Raw genomic sequence first — 24,326 nt, 5'->3', positions numbered from 1 at the left:
CGTGTGCTCAGGGTCCCCACACTCTGCCCTCACCCCAGCCCATCCATCGGCTTAATGATATGGTCCACAAACAATAGATTTGGCTCATTTTGGAGCAGTAAGCCGCAGCAAGGACATGGAATTAAGAACTTGGGGAGGTGACCAGGAGTAGTAACACCTTGACTGGATTGTGCTGCCAGCATCAGAATATTGTCCAAATATGGTTTCACACTTTGTGTGCGTTGAAAACTCCAGGTTTTTAGCATAAGACAAGCCAACAAAACCAAAACCAAAATGAATGGAGTGTATCTGACAAAAGTTCTGCAAATAAAGCAGCGAGTGAAATAAACCCATTTTAGTAATTTCTATGCAAGAGATTTAGGTAGAACCAAATTTGGGGGATTATCCAAGGCTACAACCACTTCCTGTAGAAGTTTTATGATCCCTCACAGTTTGCTAACATAGAGGCCTTCTCAGGATAATAAGTAAGCCACGCACAGTAAGAAGGGTTGATGCTACAGGGCAGGCTCCTTTTCCATTGATCAAGGATTTTATGGTAGTACTACGACAAGTAACCCCTTTAAACAGCCCTCCTCGCTTTTGGTCACTCAGAACTAAACAGCCCTAAGGCAAGACAGAACAGCATCATACTTTCTGCTGGGACCATATTTGGGATCATACAATTTTGACAGCCTAAATAACCTTGAAATAGTACTTGGGCTAAATGTTTGGGGTTGTTTTTTTTTGTTGTTTGGGTGGTTTTTTTTTTTTTCCCATTTGCTGATTGTCCCATAATTCCAATGCTAAGAAACCACTCTAAACCTCTTGCATTGTAGTGCAAGATCAGCTGCTTTGGGCTGCCTCCAGGGATCAGAAGCATAGAGGATGGAGTGATTTCTGTGCATTTTGCACAGTAGGCAATGTAGCTGCTACTGTAGTACCTACTACTACAGTTCTCCATACCGATCCCTACCTCTCTCCATATACATTCTAAAGCCCTGAAAGAAAGTTTTCCTTTCTACATCTTTCAAAGGATAATAAAGACACAATGTTCATTTTATTTACTAATACACTACAAAACACAAAGTATAGTTATCTACATTGTGCATTAGGTGCTTTCAAGGCATCTATGAGGGCTAAGATATAAATGCCATAAATCAAGACATTATCCACCAAGTTTTCTAATGGGAAGGATGATTCAGCTGCCAAGATCTGGGAACACAAGGGTGTACTGATAAAGACAATGCTAAAATACTCAAGGCCGAGGAAGATAATTAGTCAGAGAGGACTGCTGCAGCATTTGGTAGGAAAAAACATTTGCAGACGATGTTCTGCAGAAGACAGCACTCCCTTCTACTGCCATCCATCAAGGTCAAAGAGGAGACACGATTCCCCCGCAGCTGGGAGTGCCTTTTTTCATGTCAATGAGGTTGCAGCTATATCCTCCTACAGACAACACCCCAAGAAAGGAACAGACCTTTTGGAGGGAACGGGCGATTAAAGATTCACAGATTATAGTGATTTAAAAAGGATAAATGCAAGATTAAAGGAGCCGAGTTGCATGTTCTAGAAAGGAAAAGATAGGGCCAGGAAGAATGTAAAGGACATCTAAGAAGAAAGTCATCAATTTTTAACTTGCAAAGAAGTAATCATTAATTTTCAACAAAGAAGATTGGGATGGTACAAGAGACAACTGAACTAGGTGGATAGTTAAACACAGGAACCTGTTTTACCTTGGGCCTATGAAAGGTGCATGAGATCTTGTTTGTAAGGCTGAAAAGGCTGACTACAGGAGCAGCAAGGAGGAACTAAAAGTGGGTTTAAGCTAATATTAAGATAATAAAAAAAGTAATGAAACATCTCAAGTAGAGCACATTCTCTCATGCCATTCTTCATTTTTTTGCCCCCAGGGAGGCAGCAGCAGGAGATGGCTAAGCCCATGTGCCTGTGCCCTTTTGGCACATCGCACAGAGGGCAAAAAGCAGGGTCCCTCGTATCCCTACTCCAGCATCAGGAGCCACTGACACCTCGTGGTGTCACCGAACAGGCTGAGAGCTCTTCTTGCACCTTCCTGCTTTGGCCTCCAAGTTCCCATCCAGCCCTCCAGCTTTCTTTTTCAACTTTCTTAGCCAGGCCTCTTTTATTAAGGCCAGGGTATGGCCTTAGCCCGGCCTTACGGATGGAAAACTGAAGAGGATTTAATCAATAAAAAGTCCCTTGCTTGCTATCCACCTTAGCTATGACCCACGTCAGTTTAGGGAGGGAGTACAGCCCTTCCCACCCTTACACAGGCACATCAGCCAACACTTACGGTGGCAGTATTATTTCTTTATTTCCCCTCCTGAAGTTACCCACCTGGCCTCTACTTTATTAATACACTCATTCTTGGAAAACACTCAGACTGCAGAAAATCTATAAACATCTAGGAGACATTACATACACATCAAGCATTTAGTATTCACCTCAATGTGTGAGGGAACCAAGTGCCACGGTAAGACATCTGGAAAGCAAAACATGCCGAGCAAAAGGAAGCTTCTTCCAAACTAGTGCTTGGGAAACTAAAGCTGTAAAAGGCTCTGCTGTTTCCAGGGGTGGGAGAGGTTTGATCATAAAAGACACTAGAGAAGATGCAGAGGGTATGTCAAGGCAGAGAGGCCCTTCAGCTTCTTTCTTATGACTCCCGTTATGAAGCAACACTAGTACAGCAATTGAGTACTATGGTTTACAGTGATGTCTTCAGGTGGCTTGAACATCAGCTGGGTGCTCCTCGCTGAACATGAATTTACAACCTTCTTCTGTCCTCCCCCACCTCTTTCCACAGCTGCACTTTTTGAGGTAGACATCCTCCACAGTCTTCCTCTTTCCTTCCCTCACTGCTCTGTTCTCAACAAGTCTGCGAGATGCCGCAAATGTTCCCATTGCCCAGTGTAGCCTACAATACGCATCCTGGAGTTTTGTCGCACACAGGTACTTTTGTGTGAAGTTACCTGTGCAAAATGTCTTCAGCTTTGCAACTGACCACCTCCTACCACCAGCTGTGGGAGAGACCAGGGAGGCCAGAAAAGTAATCTTTGTGCTTGGTAACTCAAATGACATGCAGATAAATTATCAGTGTCTCGCTTCTGAAGAGTAAGCATCAAAGTTTACATTGACAGGGGGATACTGCAGGCGGCTCACTCAAGGCAGAAGAGAAGAGATGGCACGATAGATCTCGCAGCAAGTCAACAGACCACAATAATGGACAAGAGCAAGGAGACTCCATTTGCACGGCTGCGCCAGTACAAGTTTTATTATACTTAAAGAGAGTCTTATTAAATGTGATACAATACAGCTGAGGACATGGGTTCGAGAATAAGAGGAAGATTTTCATCAAAATCACAAGCATCAAATTATTTAAGAAGTTACAAAAACAACCCTACCATTTTATTGCTTTAAAATCTGTTGTTTCAAAGGTTTGTGGCAGATAAAATCTTAAGGGGTTAAAAGAGCCATAATCAATTTACTTCATTTGGATTGCTGGATAAAAAAAAGGCACAAATTTAAAAGGTACAAGGGCTAAAAGAGGTCTGCCTTGTGTTATTTTCTCTCCATTTAATATTGTAGAGGAAATTTGAACTTTTTAATTTGATGAAAGATGAAATACGCATTGGCATTCAAAACCAAAAGAACAAAGACAAGAGTAGTCCAGGGAAACTACTACTGCAGACAAATGTTTTTTTTTTTCTCTTAAGGCCCTAACAAGTAACTTCAAAATTATTTTGATATTATTCTGGATAGCAGCATAACCAATACTGGCATATATACCAACAAAACTGTGTTTCTGCAAAAATTGCAGGATTTACACAATTAATTCATTTTCCACAATAGCCTAATGTTACAAAATAGAAGTTATTTTCCAATTGATAGAAACAGGGGGGGTTACTTTGATGAAAAAATATACATGATTTTAACATGCCCTCCTACACAAGAAAACCCAAAAGATTTAACAAAAGCAGTTTCACTGTGTAAGGTGCATTTATTGCTGTTCTATATTAAACTTGAAGGAAAACCACATTATTTCACAAGCTACTTAAACATACAGAAAACTCAGAATCCATTCTTACTCTGGTACCACAGGTTATTTATATGACTTACAAGGTAATTCCCAATATTGCTTGAAATTTTTAGTGCACAGAATTAAATTCGTCTCAGAAGATATCAACAATAATAGTATTTTGAGTGCCGCTGTGTTCAACTCACACTGTGGGTTGCCGAAAAATCCTGTGTGGCTTTTGCACCACAGTACTAGCTAGAAGTTTTTGAAGATTATACCAGAACTCATGACATGAAGCTCCAAGAGATTACACCCAATTCCGTGTCAGCCCCTATTTTGTGAATACCAACACCATCAGTTATACCATACCAACTCAGTTTCAGCAAAGTCCAAGCTGGCCCTACCTAAAAGAAACAGAAGTTTCCACAGAAAGCAGTGTTTTCCCACAACTCTGATACAAGCTAAAGAATAAGGCCACTTCAACTTGGTCCATTTTCTTCCATTAAAAAAAAAAAAAAAAAGTATGAAGGAAACATTGTCAGTTAAGTTTAAACACGTTGCAGAACCCAAGATACAATGCTTTATCTAACATCTCACTGCAAGAATAAATTTTTCTCAGCTCACATTAGGTGTAAAATAGGTGGTGTACACAACTGTGTACCCTGAACCAACTCTCAGTAGAAGGCAGACTGCTTTCTAACGGGCTCTTTTGTGATGGGAAATTTATCCTCACGTTAGAACTAAGAGGAAGCTATGCCATTATGCCCATTGACTGTGTGACTAGCCACTATAGCTGAACAGCCACAGGTAGAATCAACGTTGGAAGCAGCAGTACAAGAACTGCAATAAAAAGTGAACAAATTAGCCACATTTCTACGTCTCTTCTACAAAGTAAACATTATTTTAGAGTTAAGTACAAATCCTTCCAAGCTGCTTTTAAATATCACACACATTATAAATTTACTTTTGTTCTTCCCCCAATGAAAATTATTTCTGTTGTGCTTCTCATGGCATATCTTGTTACACTACCATGTATTTTTCCTTTGTTCATTATTCAGTTTTGATGGGGGACTACAAAATAAATTTCAGGAGCACTTGGTATTAGAATAACCAAACAGCTTTAATAAAAAGTGATGCTGCCATTAAAAAGGCAGAAGATAAAAAAAAATTAAAGCTCTTTATTAACTTATCACTAAAATCTACAATATTCCACAAAGGTTACATACTCACAGCAACATTACGCTGTTAAGAGGACAGTACAACATTTGTAAGGATCTGTTTATTATCCGAATATGCAATTTATTAGCCAGTCAATCTACAAGATATCATTTACCACAGGCAAACTAAATACTGTGCTTTTAAGAAACCTGCATAGAAATGTTTTGATGTTTCTTTTATTCTGGACATATTTACAAAAAGGACTTTTATGTGTGTTAGCAATAAATAATCCCAATATTCAAAATGTCAGTGCTCATGCACACACCGACAAGATGGTTGCATGCTTTAAAAATATTATTTACAGTACAGTCTCCTTCATAGCCCTCTCCCTAATAATAGCAGAAAGTGCATTTTCTTCCGTATTCTTGTTTCCTTTTTATTTAGTCTTGCTTCTGAGGGATACAGCCTTCCATCTCAACAACTTCTGGCCAGCCTTCATACTTGTTTGTGTCCTTGTTGTTCTTTATATGCTATAAATAGAAAACATCAATCTACCGTTAACAAAGTCATTTATCCTTTTGCTTTTAACTCACAGCTTTAAAATACATGGTGTTTACTTATTTTCAGGCCATGGACAAAGAGGAGACATCACTATTAGCCTCCTGTGCTTTGTATCAAATATAACAATCTCTCACTATTCACCACTCATTGTAACTTGCTCAGACAAGTGTATGCTAAAAACAGTTAAGCCATACTGGGAGAACATTTTTAACACATATAATAGATGTTTATTTAGGAAGAGGGACAAGCAGGGAAAAGGCCAACTGCATTAAAACATGAACTACTAAATTTGCAAGGCACTGAAAACCAATAGTCAGATTTTAAAGAACTTTATTTAGAATGTTTGCTTTTTTTTGAAAATTAGGGGCTTATTTTTCCACCAAGTGACCATCTGCAGTCAGGTAAGACATTACTGCCTCCAAGAGTTTGCTACTGCTTCTGTACTAGTTCCCACTCCCTCGCAAAGCTGGCAATAGAGAACGCGCCTCCCTTACTCTCTGAGGACACCGCTACCTTTACCAGTAATTAAAGGCAACAATGACACGTGTTGAACCGTAACAGCGAAACTATGGGAACATATTCTATTTCACAAATGTTGCTATGGCAGCAATAATTTCTGCCGCAAGAGCAAAGCGAACATCTGGGAACACCAGCACCCTTACTACCACTTACCTGTTGGAGGCCTACCATTGTTAATGCATCTAAAACACAAGCGTTAGGCAGTAAGTTTTGAATTCTTCAGTTTAATTGGATTCATTAATAAGAGAAATGATCTAGTTAGTGGGAGAATAAGATCTGCCCCATGTAAGACTTTTTTTTCTATTTGTGAATCACCAAACACTCTTTTTGGTACATTTAAAAGGAGGAGGCTAGTACAGGAATAAATTTGAAAAATAACACTGTGTGCCACTACTGCAATAGATACCCATCTTGAACAATAGATACCCATCTTGAACAAATGCATGGTATTTATAATACATGCTACGCCTTTATTAATGCAAGCTGTTTAATTCCAGTAAGTTATAGAAGCACAGACCTGTTCAAATGGACTTTTAGTCTTAATTCCTTTCCCACCGCAGAAGACCCAGTTGTCTCTAAAGCCAAGGTTAGTAATAGATGTGCTTCCTAAGTCAGCGATCAGTTTCCGTGCTTCCTCATTAAGCCTTAAAAAAAAACCACAACGGAGTTCAGTACGTGAATAAAATACATGCCCTTAGAGCTTTCATTGTTCAATGGACCATTCAGCTTTAATCTGATTAAATATAGTTTAAGTCAGTCAATATTGGGCAAGATCTATCTTTCAAAATCAGATAAGGCTAGTTCTGAAATCACCTGATCTAATGAGCACTGCCCTCTTTAATATTATAATCTCAAGGAACCAGCATACAAACCTATCAGTACACCAACAAAAGTCAAGAACCCTCTCCTGTGAGAATTTATACATACATCTCAAGTCCTGTTAGCAATTCTCCAAGAAACTAAAAAAGTCAGCCTTTAAAGTAAACATTGTTTGCAGGCTCGAGCTGAAGTCTAGATAAAGTAAAAGGTATTTCAGATTAGACGAATGACTTAAATCTATGAAAGAAGTTCTTGTCTACTTGGGTCAATTAGTTCAAAATTCAGAATGCTGCCCCACAGCATGGTTCAGCGCCTGTAGGTCCAGCAGGGTAATTTTAGTACAGAAGGGAAAAACAATTCTGTAGGATAAGTTATCATTCCAAAACCTCCAAATAACAGCTCTTTATTTCTTCCTTTCTGTTACTGTATTTGCCTGATTACTAAACAACACACACAACTTCTAATTATTACTACTTACGGAGATATAGTTGTATGACCCACTTTAGCTAAAATTATGAAAATGATTAAGTAATTTGGAGGTTATTTGCACAAGCCACACTCCAAGTTTCTAGAGCATTAGGGCAACTTATTCTTAAAACAAATCAAAATAAAAATATTTAATCTTTTAAACACATTGGTTCTTCACAATTTTAATTGTTTTCAAGAACTAGCATTTACAATTACCATCGACCACCAGTGGTAAGGTTTTGGCTAATTATGTAATATCACTAACAAGCCGTAGTTCCCGGCTGTCAGCATGAATGGGAACAAATTCACCTTCTTGTTTAGCTGATATTATCTACAAATAAGCTTTCAAAAACATCAGTTGTAACATGATTATTGAAACAAACTGACTGTACTTGTTACCTAAAACATCAAAGAAGAAAGGAAAAAGCAAAAAGAAAAGTAACAAAACAACTGAACAGAACAACAGAAGATCCAGCCTTGGCATAAAGAAACATTAAATTGCTTTCTTTTCCTAAAAAGAGTGAACATACAGACACTTAACTATTTACTGCAAATACTGCACACTGCAAAATCAGGACTTTGTCATAGGAAAGCTGTTCCTATATCAAAAATACAGACAAGTTGTACCTAACAAATTGAACCAAAAGAGTAAAGAAAATGCATAGAAAACATTAGTGAAAAGTTTAATATTATTAAAACAAAAGAGGAAAAGGGGAAAAAAAAACCTCTTAATTTTCACTATGAAGAGCAATCCTTTGGACAGGATGACTTAAGTGAGAAATAGATTACAATACACATTTTACAGTAATTTTTAGTATCTATTAAAGCTGACGAAAGTTGGGAAGGTTAGAAGATAATGCTTAAAGAAAAGTAAAACCTCTTAGGCTACGTCTGGATTCATAAGCTGAACAGCTTTAGGGTGGAACAGTCCAAACACTAAGGCCAAGATGTATGAGGTGCACACTAGTAACCTCTCGGATGTCAAAAAGAAGGATGCAGGCAAGGCCTACCAGGAACAGTCTCTGCACCCCTGTAACCACCAAACTCTGTCTTGGAGTTGATACGAGAAAAGTGCTGGATGGAACAGATGAGTTTCCACCAGAGTATATTCTCAGAGCCATGTTCCCATGTCTGGAGATAGCTCATTCTGTCTTATACTAGTATATTCAGATATCAGCAATAGGAAAACTCCAAAAAGACTGGTGTCTTTGGCAGCATACATTCAAAAAAAAAGAGGTGGGGACAAATTCTAGGAGAGCAGCCAGGAAGCTCCAGGGTCTTCAGGAACCAGGGAGAGTAAGGGTACTGCTTAAAAAAAAAAAAAAAAAATTACAGTGCCTGACATAGCTACAAGTAAGCAGTTTGCTGGGCTGACCATATGCCCTACAGCGTCTTCTTCTTGCATTAACATCTTTTCTCAGGGGAGCAAAAAAAAAGCCCCAACTATGTATTGATGTAGCAATTGCTAATTAGTCAACTATTAACCTCTAGACTTTTCAAATTTTCAAACACTTGTGATATTTCTGCTAAACGGTCTACTTTAATATCTCATTTATTGTTTCTCTGTTGTTGAGATCACAAAAGTATACACCTAACAATCCTCTATGTAAATACATACATAACCCACTACACCTAGTTTTAATTTGATCCTTGTTGGCCCCGAATCATATCAGCATTATAAAACTAATGGCCTAGAAGCATAGTTTCAAATCAGTCATCTTGGAAGAACAAAACTTTATCAAAAGTGATTCTGTGATAAAGAATGCATTTTTTTTTCAGTGCGAAACAGCATTTAAAAGTTTAAGCAATATTTACTACATAAATCAATGACATACTTGGTTGCACCATCATCATATGTTCCCATTAACACTATTGTTCCATCCTGGATGGACTTCAGAAATTCAATAAACGGTGCCACATCTGAAAAGAGAGAGAACACAGAACTTGTTTAAATACGGAATGGTTGCTTGTTATTAAACACCTGCAATGTCTTCATGCAAAGACATTCCTTTTAATATTTGTAAATGTACTTAAAAATTTATAAAAGATGCTAAGTGGGAGAAAGATAAAATGCATCAGAGAGAACTCTTTCATTTTATAGAAAGAGTTTCATCCATATTGAGTGAAGATGTAACAACTAGTGGGAACTACTTGGGAGAACAAGTGAGTTCGATCAACCATACCACTCCCTCCCACCTCAACTATTTGTGTTTCTTTAAAGTTGCACTCTCCTTACAAAGGTAGAAATGAAGCACTCCCTTAACCATCACCCTAAAGCACCACAATAAATGGAGACTGGAGAAGGGAAGGGGGGGCAGGAAAGGGGGGAGGGGGGGCAGGAAAAAAAAAAAAAAAAAAAAAGAAAAAAAGGGAGGTATTGAAGTTGTTTCTCTCTAACCAGCTATGGTAACTGCACCTACCTCCTCCCCACATGTCAAAGAATTTAGTGTCTAATGGTTCTCCTGTTTTACCTGGAGAAAAAGAAATATTTGGTATCATCAAACATAGCCAAAGTTATTTTACAGACAACATGCCCAACTCTTCTTAATGACTCTTGCAGAGAAAGTGCTGCAGAAGACACCATATGAATCAATTACTATGGTAACTCTCATCTTAAGATTGCTCCTTAAACAGCATAGTAGTTTGTGAAAAGGTGCAGGAAAATGGAAGAGGGGAGAAAAAAAAAAAAAAGAGAGAGAAGATGCAAACTTCTGATTTGGCTTCAAGTGGATCCAAAATAAAACAAAAAAGCCCACAGCCTCTAAAACCAATAAAGAGAAGTCACTTCACATATTTGCTGTGGTTTTTTTTAAAGTTGTTTTTGCAAAAATAGATAGTACAGCTATAGGTTGCTATTAGTGCAACACAGAAAGAAAGATTAAAATTACTGCATGTTTTGCTATAGACTGGAAATTCTTAGTCGATGTAAACATCCAGTACTAACAGAAGAAAGTGGACAATATAGTAATCTCATTAGCTTTTTTATTTTTTTTACTATGTTGTCTTCAAAGGCAGTATTTGATGGAAGGCAGAGTTTTCTTTTTAATACCTACATTCATTTAAAGTTTGGAAGACAGGGAGAAAGACTGGCAGCTATATAACACAAAGGTCGGTACTTTGGTTTTGAACAGATTGAGACAATTTAGGAGGGCAAAATAGGATTAGGCGAGTATAGTTCAAGACGTGCTTTTAGATGATGTAAACCTGAATACAACCCAGAAATAACATGAATTTATATTACAGTAAAATGACAAGGTGCTGTAAGGAATTGCATCTTACACATTAAGGACAAATCTTCCAGTACTGACATTCAGTTCAGCTTTCAAGGTGATACACAAGTAGATTTGTTTGGTTTTGATGAAAGTTAAGAATCCTGAACACAATTACATAACACGATGTATTTAGGGACAAGATCTATAGATATGGACTAATCATATATACTGACTTCAAGTTAGGAAATAATCAGCTGGTCTTTCCACAAAGTAACAGAATTGTTAAATACTTTCCACTGAAAAGAAATCAAGAGCAGAATTTAGTCCACAAAGTTTTATTAGTGATGGCAACACCCGAAGTCAAAAGAAGTAGCACGCATCTCATCTTTTTCCATTTTATACATGCATTAGGAATTTATCTGATGTATCACTCAGTAATGTGGAGTGATGCAGTGACTACTTTTACTACACATTAGAAAGAAAAACACACTGAGTTTTTCTACTTTCTAACAAAAAGGTCTAAGTTCCAAGATCTGACGTTGTCTCAGTATCAACATGCTGAATGCTTCCTTTTCTCCTCCTGCTTGCCTTTCACTGTCCCTTAGTACTTTCACCTGAAATTTCAGAAACAATTTGAAAACGAAAACAATCCGCTCACTTAAAATGCCACTTACCATTGACCAAGGCCACATTTATTCCTCTGCCAACATTATTTTTAACTCCACTCATTAAACTGCAACAAAATAAACAATTTTATTTTCAATAGGACAATTTTCTGATGTGAAATATTTCTGATTTCTGTCAATCAAATTTTAAGACATACATAGCTGAAAGACCACATGTTCATGAGTATTTGAATGAAACAAAATCTCCCTGAACTAATCTGTGTGCTTTTATGGCACCACTGAACTGAGAACAACAGATCAGCTATCCCCACTTGTATCCATTTCATTTGATCGCTTAATCATCTTGGTTTCAAAGTATGCGTGTATATTTAAAGTCTCACAAAAAATAAAATGCTATTAGTGTATTTAAGAAGATTCCCTGCAATTAAAGAGCGTGAAACAAATAATAATTTGAGGAGCTTAGCACAGTCACATAACCAACATTGTAAGCTCTTTATGTAAGTACACGAGGCACAAAAAGTGTGTTAATGAGTTTAAAAACTAACTGAACAGAGGCATTTAAAATTAATATTGCAGCATCACAGTAAGAAACAGGAAAGTTAAAGCAGTTAGCTACTTGTACCTATAATAGGACACCTAAATCCGAGAAAAATAGTTAATACACTGATGGGACTTTAAACAAAAGTTGAATATAGTCTTGGAGTACAGTTACACATCCCAACAAAACAGTCACAGTCTATGACAGCAATCACTTGGCCAAACTCGGAGCGGCAAAGGAGCTGGGAAGAAGAGATGCCTTGTGAAATGGAAACCTTTCAGAGCTGTAAAGAAGAGCTAACAGAAACATCAAGACCGTTAGCTAGGATGCTGTGCTGCCTTGGGAGGGTATCACTCCAGTGAGAGGAACCTTCCAGACCTCCTCATCCCTTTTCACTGGCAATGTATAAAGATCTCTGTTCTGCCTCCAGGCCCCAAATATCCCAGCATTAACTTTTTGAAGCTAGGAGTAAAACAGTTATCATACACAAGGAGAAACAGGAGTAAGGGTTGAAACAATTATGCAAGTTAAGATAACAAAGAAGTCTTCAGCTGCAATTCATGAAAGCACTTTGGTGTAAGCATACAGGTGCACACCTCATTAATTACACACACTAACAGATGCTTTAAAGAAATCCTGATCAGGATTTCTTTAACCTTCCCTAGGCTGCTCTGGGAAGGGGCTGCAGATGTGTCAAATGCTGTTATGTTTGAAACTTTTTCCACGTTTCTTCTGAGATCATATGAATTTCAGATCATGTCTAAACATCTGTTCCAAGCAACACAGCAGAAGGACCGCATCCTTACGCACACAACTGCAGCACCAGCTTTCTCATACAAACTTATTAGCGACAGGCTAGAAACAAGAAATGGTCTATCACAGAAGTATGGCAAAAATCTTCCTCTCTGATGCTATCTTTTTCACCCAGGATGAAGACAGAAGGCAAAATTCAGACGAATGGGAAATTCAATAGCCAACCATCAGGAACAGACTCAGTATTAGGTAGTTCAGGGAGGACGTGAAAGACTGTCAGTTAATGGTAACTCTTGGCACACTAACTTAAGTTTTAAAGAACTAGTAATCAGAGATGAAAGAGCCCATACTCTTCTGTTAGTCCCCTAATTTATACCATCTGCCAAAAATTTTGATTAAAATTAACTATAATTCAGTAACTTCTGAAACAGAAGATTTGGAATTCTCTGCTGAAATGCGGAATTCAGCTCTGGTTAGTAGGGAACTCCAGAAGTATTTTACCCACCGGAGGATCATTTCTTCTCTGACCACATGATTTTCATGTCAAATCTGAGCATTCTTTCAAAACAATAAAACATATAGGAAATAAAGACTGAAAACATAAATGAAAAATAGGCAGTGAAGTTCTAAGCACATTCCTTTGCTCATATAAAATTTAGTGGACATCTAATTTACCAAAAAGAATAAGAACTTCCTTTTATTTTAATGACAAAATTCTCTGTAAATAAATACCACTCAAAAAATGTCCAATACTGGGGTTACTAGACGCTGAAAATCCACACATACGTAACAAAAATTATAATGATTATATAAAGTTATATAATGATTATAAAAAGTTATAAAGGATTTCAGACAAGAAAAAATTCCTGCAAATATGAGTACAAGAATTACTAGTCATAAAAGGAATGCAGTGCAATGTTCTGCTATAAGGTTACTGTGGCACAACCATGCAACCAGCTTCTTAATGGAAGTAAAACTGCATGGAGAATTTGCTGGTCAAGAAGTATAGCAAGATCACCCCCTCTTCTAAAAAGCCCATGAAGTAGCAACTACAATATTTAATATTTTGATGATGTCCACAGTATGTTCTAGTTTGAATGACATCCTTCCAATATAGCAGAACAAGGCTATAACTGAACTTCTATACAGAATTCCTATTTCACACCAAAGTATCTATATAATTTAAATAAAAGCTGGGAAATTAAATGCATATCAGCCCCTTTAGCGCTCTCATAAACCAAGTGACATCCTCATGTTTAATACACAGCAAAAAACCTCTATGTTGTAAATATCATTGACAAGTTATGAAAACTCATCCCTGCTTCCTTGTCTAGGAAGTATGAAGAACACAAAGTAATCAGAAAAAAGCATTTTGCAGGAGTGAAGTCAAAAATATCTCTAAAAAAGAGCTGAGAAGGAAATAAGTTCTTTTAGAGCTCTGAGATACTGCTTTACACACTTGAGACAGCTTCAGCACCAAGTCACAAATGCTACAGGCTGTAATGTGACAGGTTTCTCACAGGAGGGCAGCCGTTCATCAGTTTTAGAATTCCTCCAACAATTTACAATCAACAAGTTATGGCAGCTTTTAGAAGAGAAATCAGACATCTGAGGAGAAAAGCAGGAGCCAATATAAATTTAATCAAAATTTCTGGTCGACATTTTAAATGGGTATTGCAAGTCCTCCTCAGAAGGTATTCGGAAGGATTTTTGCCACAGGAAATCTGACTTCAGACTCCAATAGCTATGCACTAAGGTGTGCACTAGTATTAAAAGAATAGAGGGTTTCTTGCCAGCAACTACTTTCTTTCCATCACTTTCTTCAGTGAAATATCCAGTAGAGGATTTTTTTTTTTTTTTTGGACAGGAAAAAAAATCTTTTCTTAGTTAACCAGTAAGCGAGACATTTAAAAAAAACAAAACAAAAAACCAACAAAAAAGCCTCAAACAACAAAACAGATGCCATTTGGCAGATGTTGTTTTGCCAAACAACAAAACACCCCATAATCCTGAAGTTAAAATATTACTTGCACTCCCACAACTTTTAATCAGTGAATCACCTTAAGTCTTCACAGACATTACGCTTCCTAGCAACCAGAATGAGAAGTTAACATGGTTTTGTAACACCAATAAAAATACCAGGCAGAGAGATTAGATAAGAGTGTCCAAGGTCATGAAGCGAATCAATGACAGGAATGGAAAGCAGAACCGAGCAGCTTGTAGTCAGTGCGTGCCAACAGTGAGCTCCTGCTCACTTTGCGCGAGTTCCCCGATTACACCGGGATGCTCCGCTGCAAACGCGCTCCCACACAAGCCAGCAAGCTTGAGCTAAGCCAGTCCCGCAGAAGAATGGCTTGAAACTGGAATGGTGCTCGTCTTTCTACTAATAACACAAAGCAAAGAAGCTGCACGTGTCTAGCTGTCAGGGTAAAAAGCTCCTGTTTCAACTTCGCTACATCTTTATTGCTAGACTTAGCGCTAAAAATACAGTCTTCTCTTTAAGATCATATAACACTAATCGTACAGAATTACTTTAGAGAGTAAACTGGTGGAAAGTGTAAACCAATACGTTTTATTCTCTTACAGATCAACGATCCTATTTACTAAATTACATGGTGTTATGTTGTTCACAGTGAAGTTGCCATTTGCTCTAGAACTCATTAGCACTAACTACTGTACGCACCCTCGGACCCACTCTGTACTAACACAGCCTGGGCTGAGAGACAGCAAAACTGGAGTAGTTTAAACGCAAACAGAAGGCAAGGACTTGTGGATGTGACTGATATTTTAAAAAACCTCCTTCTGACAATGCTAACATCACGTCTTTTCTGACAGGTGACATGCAAAATTGAGTGGGTAGATTACGCTATACAAAGCTGCACACTCTGGGTGAAAATGAGCAGAACAACCTAAGAGCAAAGAAACACAGAGCCCAAAAATAAATATCAATATTCCCATTACAGGCATTACTGAAAGGTATTCAATTAAATACTTTAGGCACAGTATTATTGATAACTGTGTTAAAATGCTATTATTAGAAATACAGGACTTAAAACCAAACTGTGTTTCAAGCAGTTCCTTTACTCATTTCACAATTATTTTAAGTTTATTGACTTTAGTTACCATCAACTCAATTAAAGAACTCCTGATCATTAAAATACTATTTTTCCCCTTTTGCAATCATCCTTTAAAGAAAAGTAGAAAATACGCTCTGACATTGGTACTATGGAAATAGGTATCTTAAAAGATGACTTGCAAAAGACAATTTGCAAAAGATAATTCCGCAGCATAGTTTTAGCTGATGACATTCAATTAGAAGTATCTAGAGTAACTACTTAAAAATATAATAATTCATTGAATTACTATTAGAAGCACAAGAACTTGGAAGCAAGCTCCCATCTGACTTAAAGTCTAACTAATCCTTAAGTCTGTAAACCTGAAATTAAGTTTAAACTATCTTGCATGTATTAAAATAGCGTACATTTCCGAATTTATTGCAGAATATTAAGTGTGCTTCATCAGAGAAGTCATAATGCAATATAATATTTTCATGTGGTCAAACCGTTGGCAAAACAAAACCTATGAAGAATCATTTAAACAACTGATTTTGTGTGCAAAGTGATCCAAGACAGCATTTGAAAGATACTTAAGAGACAACAGGTAAAAATACTTACACATTATCTTCTACACAAATTTTAGGTCCAACTACATTTGCTGCTCCACTTGCCATTTTGAATGCAAAATGCTTTTCAGGACAAGCTTTAGAGATCCCACATTTGTATCTTGGAGGCTTTGTAGCTTTCAAAAGGAAATAAAACAGGATTTGAGAGACAACACCACAGGTAGGTTAACAGAGAAGTATCAGCTAGTTTTCTGAAGGAATTCTAGGAAAAGGGCAAAGACAAACAATATCTTATCCGCAGTTTCATAGCAGCTTAAAATAATCTAGATTCCTGCAGTACTTCGTTATTCTACTTGTTGTTCCCACCCTGCTGCTTGCTCTGGCACTGTCATCAAAAGCCACAAGACAAGACTACACGTGAAATGCGGGCAAAAAAACGTACTTGGCCAGAAATTTAGGAAAATCAGAAAATTAGATTCTGATTGCATTTAAAGTGTAATTAAGAGTTTCTTAACTATGAAAATTCAACAGTCTTTCTGTCATTAGCAAAAGCAAGTCACAGCAGTAACACATGCACATGAACACTCACAGTGTGCAGCTGCATCCAGCGCTGATCTCGCTAAAATGCATAAAGAAAGTTTTACAAGATGTTACTATTAAAGTGTCATCTGCTATAAAATATCCTATAAATTTAAAGCCTTTCTGTACCCCTGTAAAAATAGGTTGGTTGAAATGAAGCATCAAATACATCCAAACACTATATTCCAATATAAAACATTAACCTTACACAGTAGAAGAATTAAAGCGATCAGGAACCACACTTAGAAGCACTGCCTTAATTTGTGACTCTCAGATTAAACATAAAGATCCATGGAGATACAACACCACCAGGGATCTGTGAAGGTGTGGGCACTAAAGGGAAAAGAATTCCCTTCTTACAGCTTCACCAGGATGGGGTTCCTTTCACCTAACACTCCTCCAACTCAGGTGTACTCGAACACAACCATTCACGACTCCCTTTCTTGGGATAGGAAGAGACACAAACGACCTCATCATGCACATATCTACAATACATCTGCACCGCTTAATGACACCTGCGTCTCTTCAACGATTATTAAAGATGCCTCCGGTGACTGGTTCAGACATCAGCTCACACTGTAATAATCTGAAGGTAAATAACATGAACCCTACCCATGTACCTAAAATTAGGGGTTTTTTGTCCTGAGAAGCACCTTTAAAGGTAAAGTTAGTTCAAAACATAGGCTCTGCATTTTAAGTCACCTCAGCAGCTAACTCCCTTCTGTGTAGAACCTGGGCACATCTGAAATGTTTTGATTACTGCACATTCAATTATACATGGCAGTGCAGCTGTGCAAGCAAAAAAGCCCATCCCAAACAAATTTTGGATTGCAAAAAGGCAGAGTGCAGATTTCCAGAAGCGTTAATCAAATCATCTGATTTACAACTCCAGACTAAGACCGTAAGTACCAGTAAACAGAAAAAGCAGGTAAAATTACGTATACTGGGCAGGCAAAAGAATCAAACTTATTGAGTAGGTTAAATATTTTGTACAGAAAATAACTTAATACACACATTATATTATGTATAATATATATAAAAAATTTACAAGTACACACATTAAAAATAAACACAGAATTCTTAAGTGCAAGAGCCTAAGAAAAACTTAAAACAAAATTAATATGATATTCTTGATTATCGCTCAAGTAACTATTAATAGATGTCCAGAGAAAACGGTCATCACTTACCAAATATGTGTCCTAAGTTTGCATCCATTTTTATTTCAAACACTTGGGATATGACATAAAATGTCAATAAAAATATTGCTACGACTACTACCAACTTTGCAGCACCTATTGAAAAGCAGAGAACAGTTTCAAAAAAAGTTAACTGCAAAAGATAACATTAAGCTTACCAAAATTAACTACATGAGAAATGTGTATGGGATTACATTAAGGGGAACTCAGAAACAGATGATCATTTGCAGACTCACTAAACAGAAGTAATCTGCAAGAAATAGACATTATAACATAGAATGCAACTGAGCCAGTCCATCAGGTTACTCTACCAAAAACGCACACCCAGCTCTCGGCTTTCTCCAGCTTCGTGCTTGTCTGACACCACCGCACGCCAACTCAGCTCAAAAGCCAGGACAAACCACAGACTTTTCCATGGAAATCCGGCTTAACAAAATAAACTAAGCTGATCTAACTGCCTGCTGTCCAAAGGGGAAATTCCCACTTCTCCCCATTCCACTTCCCCATTCTTAGCCAGGTGTACCTACTTCCTCACTGTTTACAAACACGCCTCTGTCTCCCCCCAACCCCAAATGAGTTACCTCTGTTTTAATGTATGGCCAAGACTGAGTGATCAGGGATCTGTTCATATACTGGAGCTTGGCTGCTCTGGTCAGTCAGGTCTGAGCATTACGTTTAAAAAAAAAAAACAACAAACAAAAAACCCCCAAAACAACCAACCAAAAAAAAAAGAGCCTCCTTTTCATCAAATTTAAATTACTGACACCCCAAAACAAACAAACAAACAAAAAAGAGCCTCCTTTTCATGAAATTTAAATTACTGATCTTCAAAAAGTGAGTTTGAAGACTCAAAGGAGCTACTTTAGAAAGTAATAAAAAGCAATACGTCTCTCCTCCCCCTTTATTAATATGCTGAAGCCATAGGTAGCTTAAAGTTTTACAAGCCTAACTTTCTCCATTGCTGAGTGGTCAAGATACCTCCTGGGAGAAGAGCCAGAGGCACACAACCACAGCAATGGACATCTGAAATGGAAACTCAGGTGTATGTGGTACTGCCATGAACCCCTCCATTTTTTAGCATAATTTTCATTATAGCCCTCAATCTTCTTTTCTCTAGAAAATTTTTAGCATAATTTTCATTATATTTTTACAGGATACTCCACTCTTAGCTTACTGTAAAATTTAAACTGACTGAGAGTAGAAGTTAGGTGAGGCATCCGTTGAACATCCTGCCTTGATGTCTCACCCCAGTATGTCAAACTGTTTGGTAGAAGCAACCTTACAGCATGCTTCTGTTTCTCAGATTGCCAGCCAAATAAATCCTTCAGAAAAAACCCAAACTTATGTAGTCTTGCGGATCTCAGACTGCTGCTATGATGGGCTGTTCAGAAAACCTTAAAATAGACAGACTACTCAGCCTTCAGAGGGATGCGAGATGTTAATCAATCCTTTCAAAAGGCTAAAAAAAGATAAAGGGATAGAAAAAGATGAAGAAAGAGATGATTTTTTTGTTTGCTTGTAGTTCGGTCTTCCTATCCCACTTTCCCTTTTCAGGTGCGTGAGCACATAAATACTACATAAGAAAACACAGATACAAACTTGATTTTAAAATATGCCGGAACTCCAAAGGTTATTGCATTTGAAGGGAAGGGAACCATGTGTAAGCACTAGAGAAAACAGATGATCTGAACATACGTTAACAAGTGGAGAAAAGGTTTTCAGAGCAACACTCCTTAAAAAGACAAGATGGTACCAGATTTTGGAATGTGTCATCTAACAAGTGGCACTTGGAGAGCATGTTGTTTCAGTAGACAGCAGGTGAGACAAATGAGAACTCAGCCTGAGCAGTAACCATCCCCTCCACTCCATATCCTGAGCACTTCCAATGAACTGCGAGCGCTCCCCTCTAAGGGAGAGGTAAGAAATCTCCTAGAAAATTCTTTTAGCACTTGAACCAAAACCAGCCTGTTTGCCACAGGTTAAACATTCTATAGGAGGAACCGCCATATCTTCTTTGTCTGTGGGTTTCAGCAACATAAGTAGTTAGATGGAAGAAAAAAAAGAGGCTTGGGAAAGTCATTTTCCAGGTGATTTAGCCATCTTCTGAAACTTGCAGCATTTTCCAGTTCTTTATCAGATTTTATGTATAACTGGGAGCAGCCTGTTCCCAGTTATTCATATTGAGGTTAATAAAACAACTGTAGTAGTGACAAAAATCATGACTAATTTCATGCATTACTAAGGTTAATGTGCAACTCTCTCGGAAAAGAAGGTGTCATTCTCTCCTAGAAGAACCAACAGGTGCTCCTTCTGAAACATAACACTACAGCTATTGAAAAAGCGCAACGCCTCAGAAACCCAAAACTGTTCAGTTGCCACACAGGCTATTATACTGCAAGGAAATGTCTGAAATAACATGTTATTGGAGCGTTATAGTGGCAAAGATCTTATTTTTACCACCACTACACCTCCTGTCAAGTAAAATCAGTTTCTCAGACCCTGTACTACACTAACTTACCTCTATAAAAAGGCTTTTATAGCTTTCAAACTTCCAGTAAACATTCAGGAAGTGTCAGGCACTGTATTATAACAGCGCATAGCGGTTTGGGTTGGGGAGTGAGGCAGGGAAGAAATCGCTTAAGACATCAATGGGGCATTTCCTTATTTCATCATCTTACAGAAATCAGCAGCCAAAGTACGTCAAGTCATGGCACCTTAACCAGTCACCGCAAATCAGCTGAAGCGTTTTAACCACCTGCTTGCTCTTAGACCATCCCAAATTCCAAAACGAGTTTCATTAAACATCAGTTAAATGGAACAGCAATGCCTGTTATGCCAGTTAAGTTTGTTTTTAAACCTCATCGTCACTACTTGTTAGTGCTGTTTCTAGCGCTTGTTTCACAAGTGACAGAAGTCTGATTTTACTGAGGGTACTTACCTGCTATTCTCATGTTTAGTCTTCAGCCAGTTAATGACACTACTGCATTAAAAATAGCCACCTAGGGAAAAGAAGAGCACATCATTGTAATTACAGCCAAATAAGCACTTCTATGATAAGTTAACAGTAAAAAAACCCCATAGATTTCTAGCCAATAACATTAAGAATTAAGCATTCAGGACAATCATCATTAATGCTTACAGGAAAGGGCAGAAGATTTAAGACAGATTTCTGATGTATTGCTTTCATTTGTTACAACATGAAACAAGTGTCCTGAAAAAAAACATTAATTTAATTTCATCAAATCCACTACAAATTCCGTTCAACTGTCAACACTTCAATCTGCGACATAAGTACTTATCAGCGCTGTACCTAAGTAGTCTTTCATTTCCCAAAACTATGTGGAAAAAGTCAACAACTCCATCTGCGTTACTTCAAGGCCCTAGCAACTTTCAGATGCAAGTTGTTATTTGGCAACATAACAGCAAACTTCGCTTTGGAGAGAAAATATTTAAGCATTTTGGCCTTTAGGATAGATACTACACAAACTGCATTCAACGGAACTGAAAGCAGGTTATTCTAATACTTTAATCTATGCATGACAGAAATGCTATAACACATTAGTCACTCATAGCAGCATCCAGAAGATTCATGTGACAGTCAGTGGTGACAGAAACACCAACCCAAGAAGCGTGACTGTTTATTTCATAATAAACTGAAAACCATTGCCTGTGAGCAAACACCACGTAAGCACCCAAAAGTTTCTCCTTGAGAAGAGCTTGCCACCACGTAAAGTCAAGCCAGACTCTGCTCAAAGGCTACCACCGCCTCCTCAAGCAACCCCTTGTCCCGGGGCTGTACCAAATCTCTTGCCCTCTGCCTGCAGAGCCATGGCTGCTGCTGGCTCTGCACCATGGTGATGCTCGGCCACGGTGGGCCCACGCCGCACTGAGCCCAGACATCTTCTGTCTCGAGTTTCCTCCCTACTCCCAACTCAAGAAGCGCAGAGGAAAGATGACGGCGTAAAGCCGCTTGGCACCCCCAGCACTGACCTGGTCTCTATGCAAATCAAGTTCAGCAAACATTGTTATCTTTACTAACGAAACACTACATATCTGTTAGAAACATGACAATTCGTTGTACAACACTTCAGTAGATTAAGTAAGTTTTTCTTTTTATTAACCGAAATTAAAATCTGCTTGAAAACAGTACGCTACCTGTTCTATCTCATTTCCTCTGTTCTTATCATCATAAGTAAGAAAGAGCCCTCAGTTACTTTCAAAAATACATGAGGCATTCAGACAAATAACAGTCTGTAATCAGTACTTTTTTCTGGATTAAAAAAAAACCAACACAAAACCCATCTATTTCTGAATTTGCATTTTGCTGCATAACTACTTATATTTAATATGGCAAAAGAAAAACTATTGGCATTCAGGGATCTTGCTGGATCATATACACTAAGGCCTAATTTGAAAACACATAATAAACAATCATTCCAATCCAAGTAGCCATCCCACACCCCCATCATAAAAGCTACGGCATCTGTAACACTCTGCAGTCCTATGCCATGATTTTGAGAACCATCAAAAATATTACCTTTAGAAATTATTTGAAAAAACATTGTTATTAGAAGTCAGGAAAATGCAAATGATTTGGTGAAGATCTCCAAAACCCCCACATAGTTCTCACGGTCTATGCTAGGGAAGAAAAACTGATTTTACACAAACAACCATTTGCCTTCACTTAACTCAATATCTGCAAGTTCAGTGATTTGTGTCCAGGTCCTCTTTGCCAAAGACACAGACATCATGCTCTACTGCTTAAAGTTTCCAAGAAAATGGTCAGCAGAGAAATAAACAGGAAAAAACAAATATGAGTATAGAAATATTTATTTCTACTCCATAAGAATTTGAAAATAAGTATCAACAAAGTTTGAAAAGCAGACAAATGTTTTTGAATGTTAAGGTTGTACTACAAGGGAAATCTCATAGCATATTATGGAAATAATATATGCATCATATTTATAGCCACATACATTATATCCATAGATAGTATCTTCTTTCAGTGAAAGGCTAGTATGTAGCTATCTTTTAAAAAGGCAAAAACAATCTGCCACAGCAGATAAACTCATTTTATTTCAAAGTCTGTGAACAGAATTATTCTAAGCTCCTTTCTCTGCCCTTCCCATCCCCGGAAATATATCAACATTAAAATAAACACCATCTGCAGTTTGAACAACCACAAGCTTGTTTTAAGTCAGCACTGAAATAAAAAAAAAAAGTTTCTTCTTTTTCTTTCATTATAAAAAAAACCACACAATGAATTCAAAGCATGAAAGCAAGAATATGAACAAAACCAAAAAGCAGAAATTAAGTGAAACAATCACATGATCCAACTCTGACTGCAGAATGCCTTTATCCCAACAGCCCCATCCACCCATCTCAGTGATCAGTATTTGCTGCAATCAACAAATACACAACAGATAAAATGCATTTTTTTAAGTGTGAAATGTTTTTGATTTAGAAAAAGTAAAAATTAGTATGTTATTCCTCAACTTGAAAGGAATTTTAACAGTGATTTAGAGGTTCTTTTCAGAAATCACAGCATACCAAAATAATTGTGGGTTTTGATCTAGAGAATAAATACAGGAATACTACAGTATTGATAAACATTGCACTGCATTTTCCAGCTGCAATAGAGTAATTTATGGATGCTAAGTCCATTTCCTAGTAGAAAGAAACCAAAGTGCCTTCAGATGCCCGTTTTCCTCTATGTCAATAAAATGGAAGCTGTTACTTCCCAGGGTGGACGACTGGAAGGAGAGGTGAGGCAAACTGGAGGTTTACATCTATCGTGGACAGCAGGAAAGGTGTTTTAAGTCAGCCAAATTCTAGTCACAGTCAGCATAGTCAAATATCCGCACGAGGCACAGGCATATGTTCACACAATGAATATCACTGTGAATTTCAGCTATTTATTAAACTTCTGATACTCCTATTTGTCAAAAGAATCTTGTGCAACGGCTGGAGGAGCATGCTCTCCCTTTTCCTACAATCTCACTCAATGCTATGGATGCAGACGCGTCTTCCCTCAGCAACAACCACAATGTGTCGAAGAGCTTTCTGAACCCTGCTGCCCGTCATCACCAGTTCCCAGGAGCCAGCTTTCAGGAGGACAATCAGCGGCAAGACGTTCAGACCGGTGACCTCTCTAGTACTATAAGCCGTATCCACATCCTGAATAAAGAGCAGAAAACTACAAAGAGGTTGTGGTCCACAGGCTGGTAGAGGCAGGCCTCTTCTCAGCAGCTGGCGGATATTTT

At 37.8% G+C, this 24,326-nt stretch overlaps 1 protein-coding gene across 1 annotated transcript; it reads right to left on the bottom strand.

Annotated features, from left to right (window-relative positions):
• Nucleotides 1–5,113: 5,113 nt before the first annotated feature.
• FAM3C (family with sequence similarity 3, member C) lies at nt 5,114–21,064 on the bottom strand. Its single transcript, XM_009883672.1, has 9 exons — nt 21,002–21,064; nt 18,055–18,159; nt 16,878–16,907; nt 16,341–16,464; nt 11,424–11,482; nt 9,958–10,008; nt 9,373–9,457; nt 6,768–6,894; nt 5,114–5,700 (listed from the first exon to the last, which is right to left on the bottom strand). The coding sequence occupies exons 1-9, from the start codon at nt 21,012–21,014 to the stop codon at nt 5,611–5,613; spliced, it is 684 nt and encodes a 227-aa protein (XP_009881974.1). The 5' UTR covers nt 21,015–21,064; the 3' UTR covers nt 5,114–5,610.
• Between the last annotated feature and the right edge of the window lie 3,262 nt (nt 21,065–24,326).

This window comes from Charadrius vociferus, unplaced genomic scaffold (assembly GCF_000708025.1).
Source record: "Charadrius vociferus isolate BGI_N301 unplaced genomic scaffold, ASM70802v2 scaffold43, whole genome shotgun sequence".
Classification (NCBI taxonomy): Eukaryota; Metazoa; Chordata; class Aves; order Charadriiformes; family Charadriidae; genus Charadrius; species Charadrius vociferus.
This window is presented reverse-complemented; position numbering and strand designations above follow the sequence as displayed.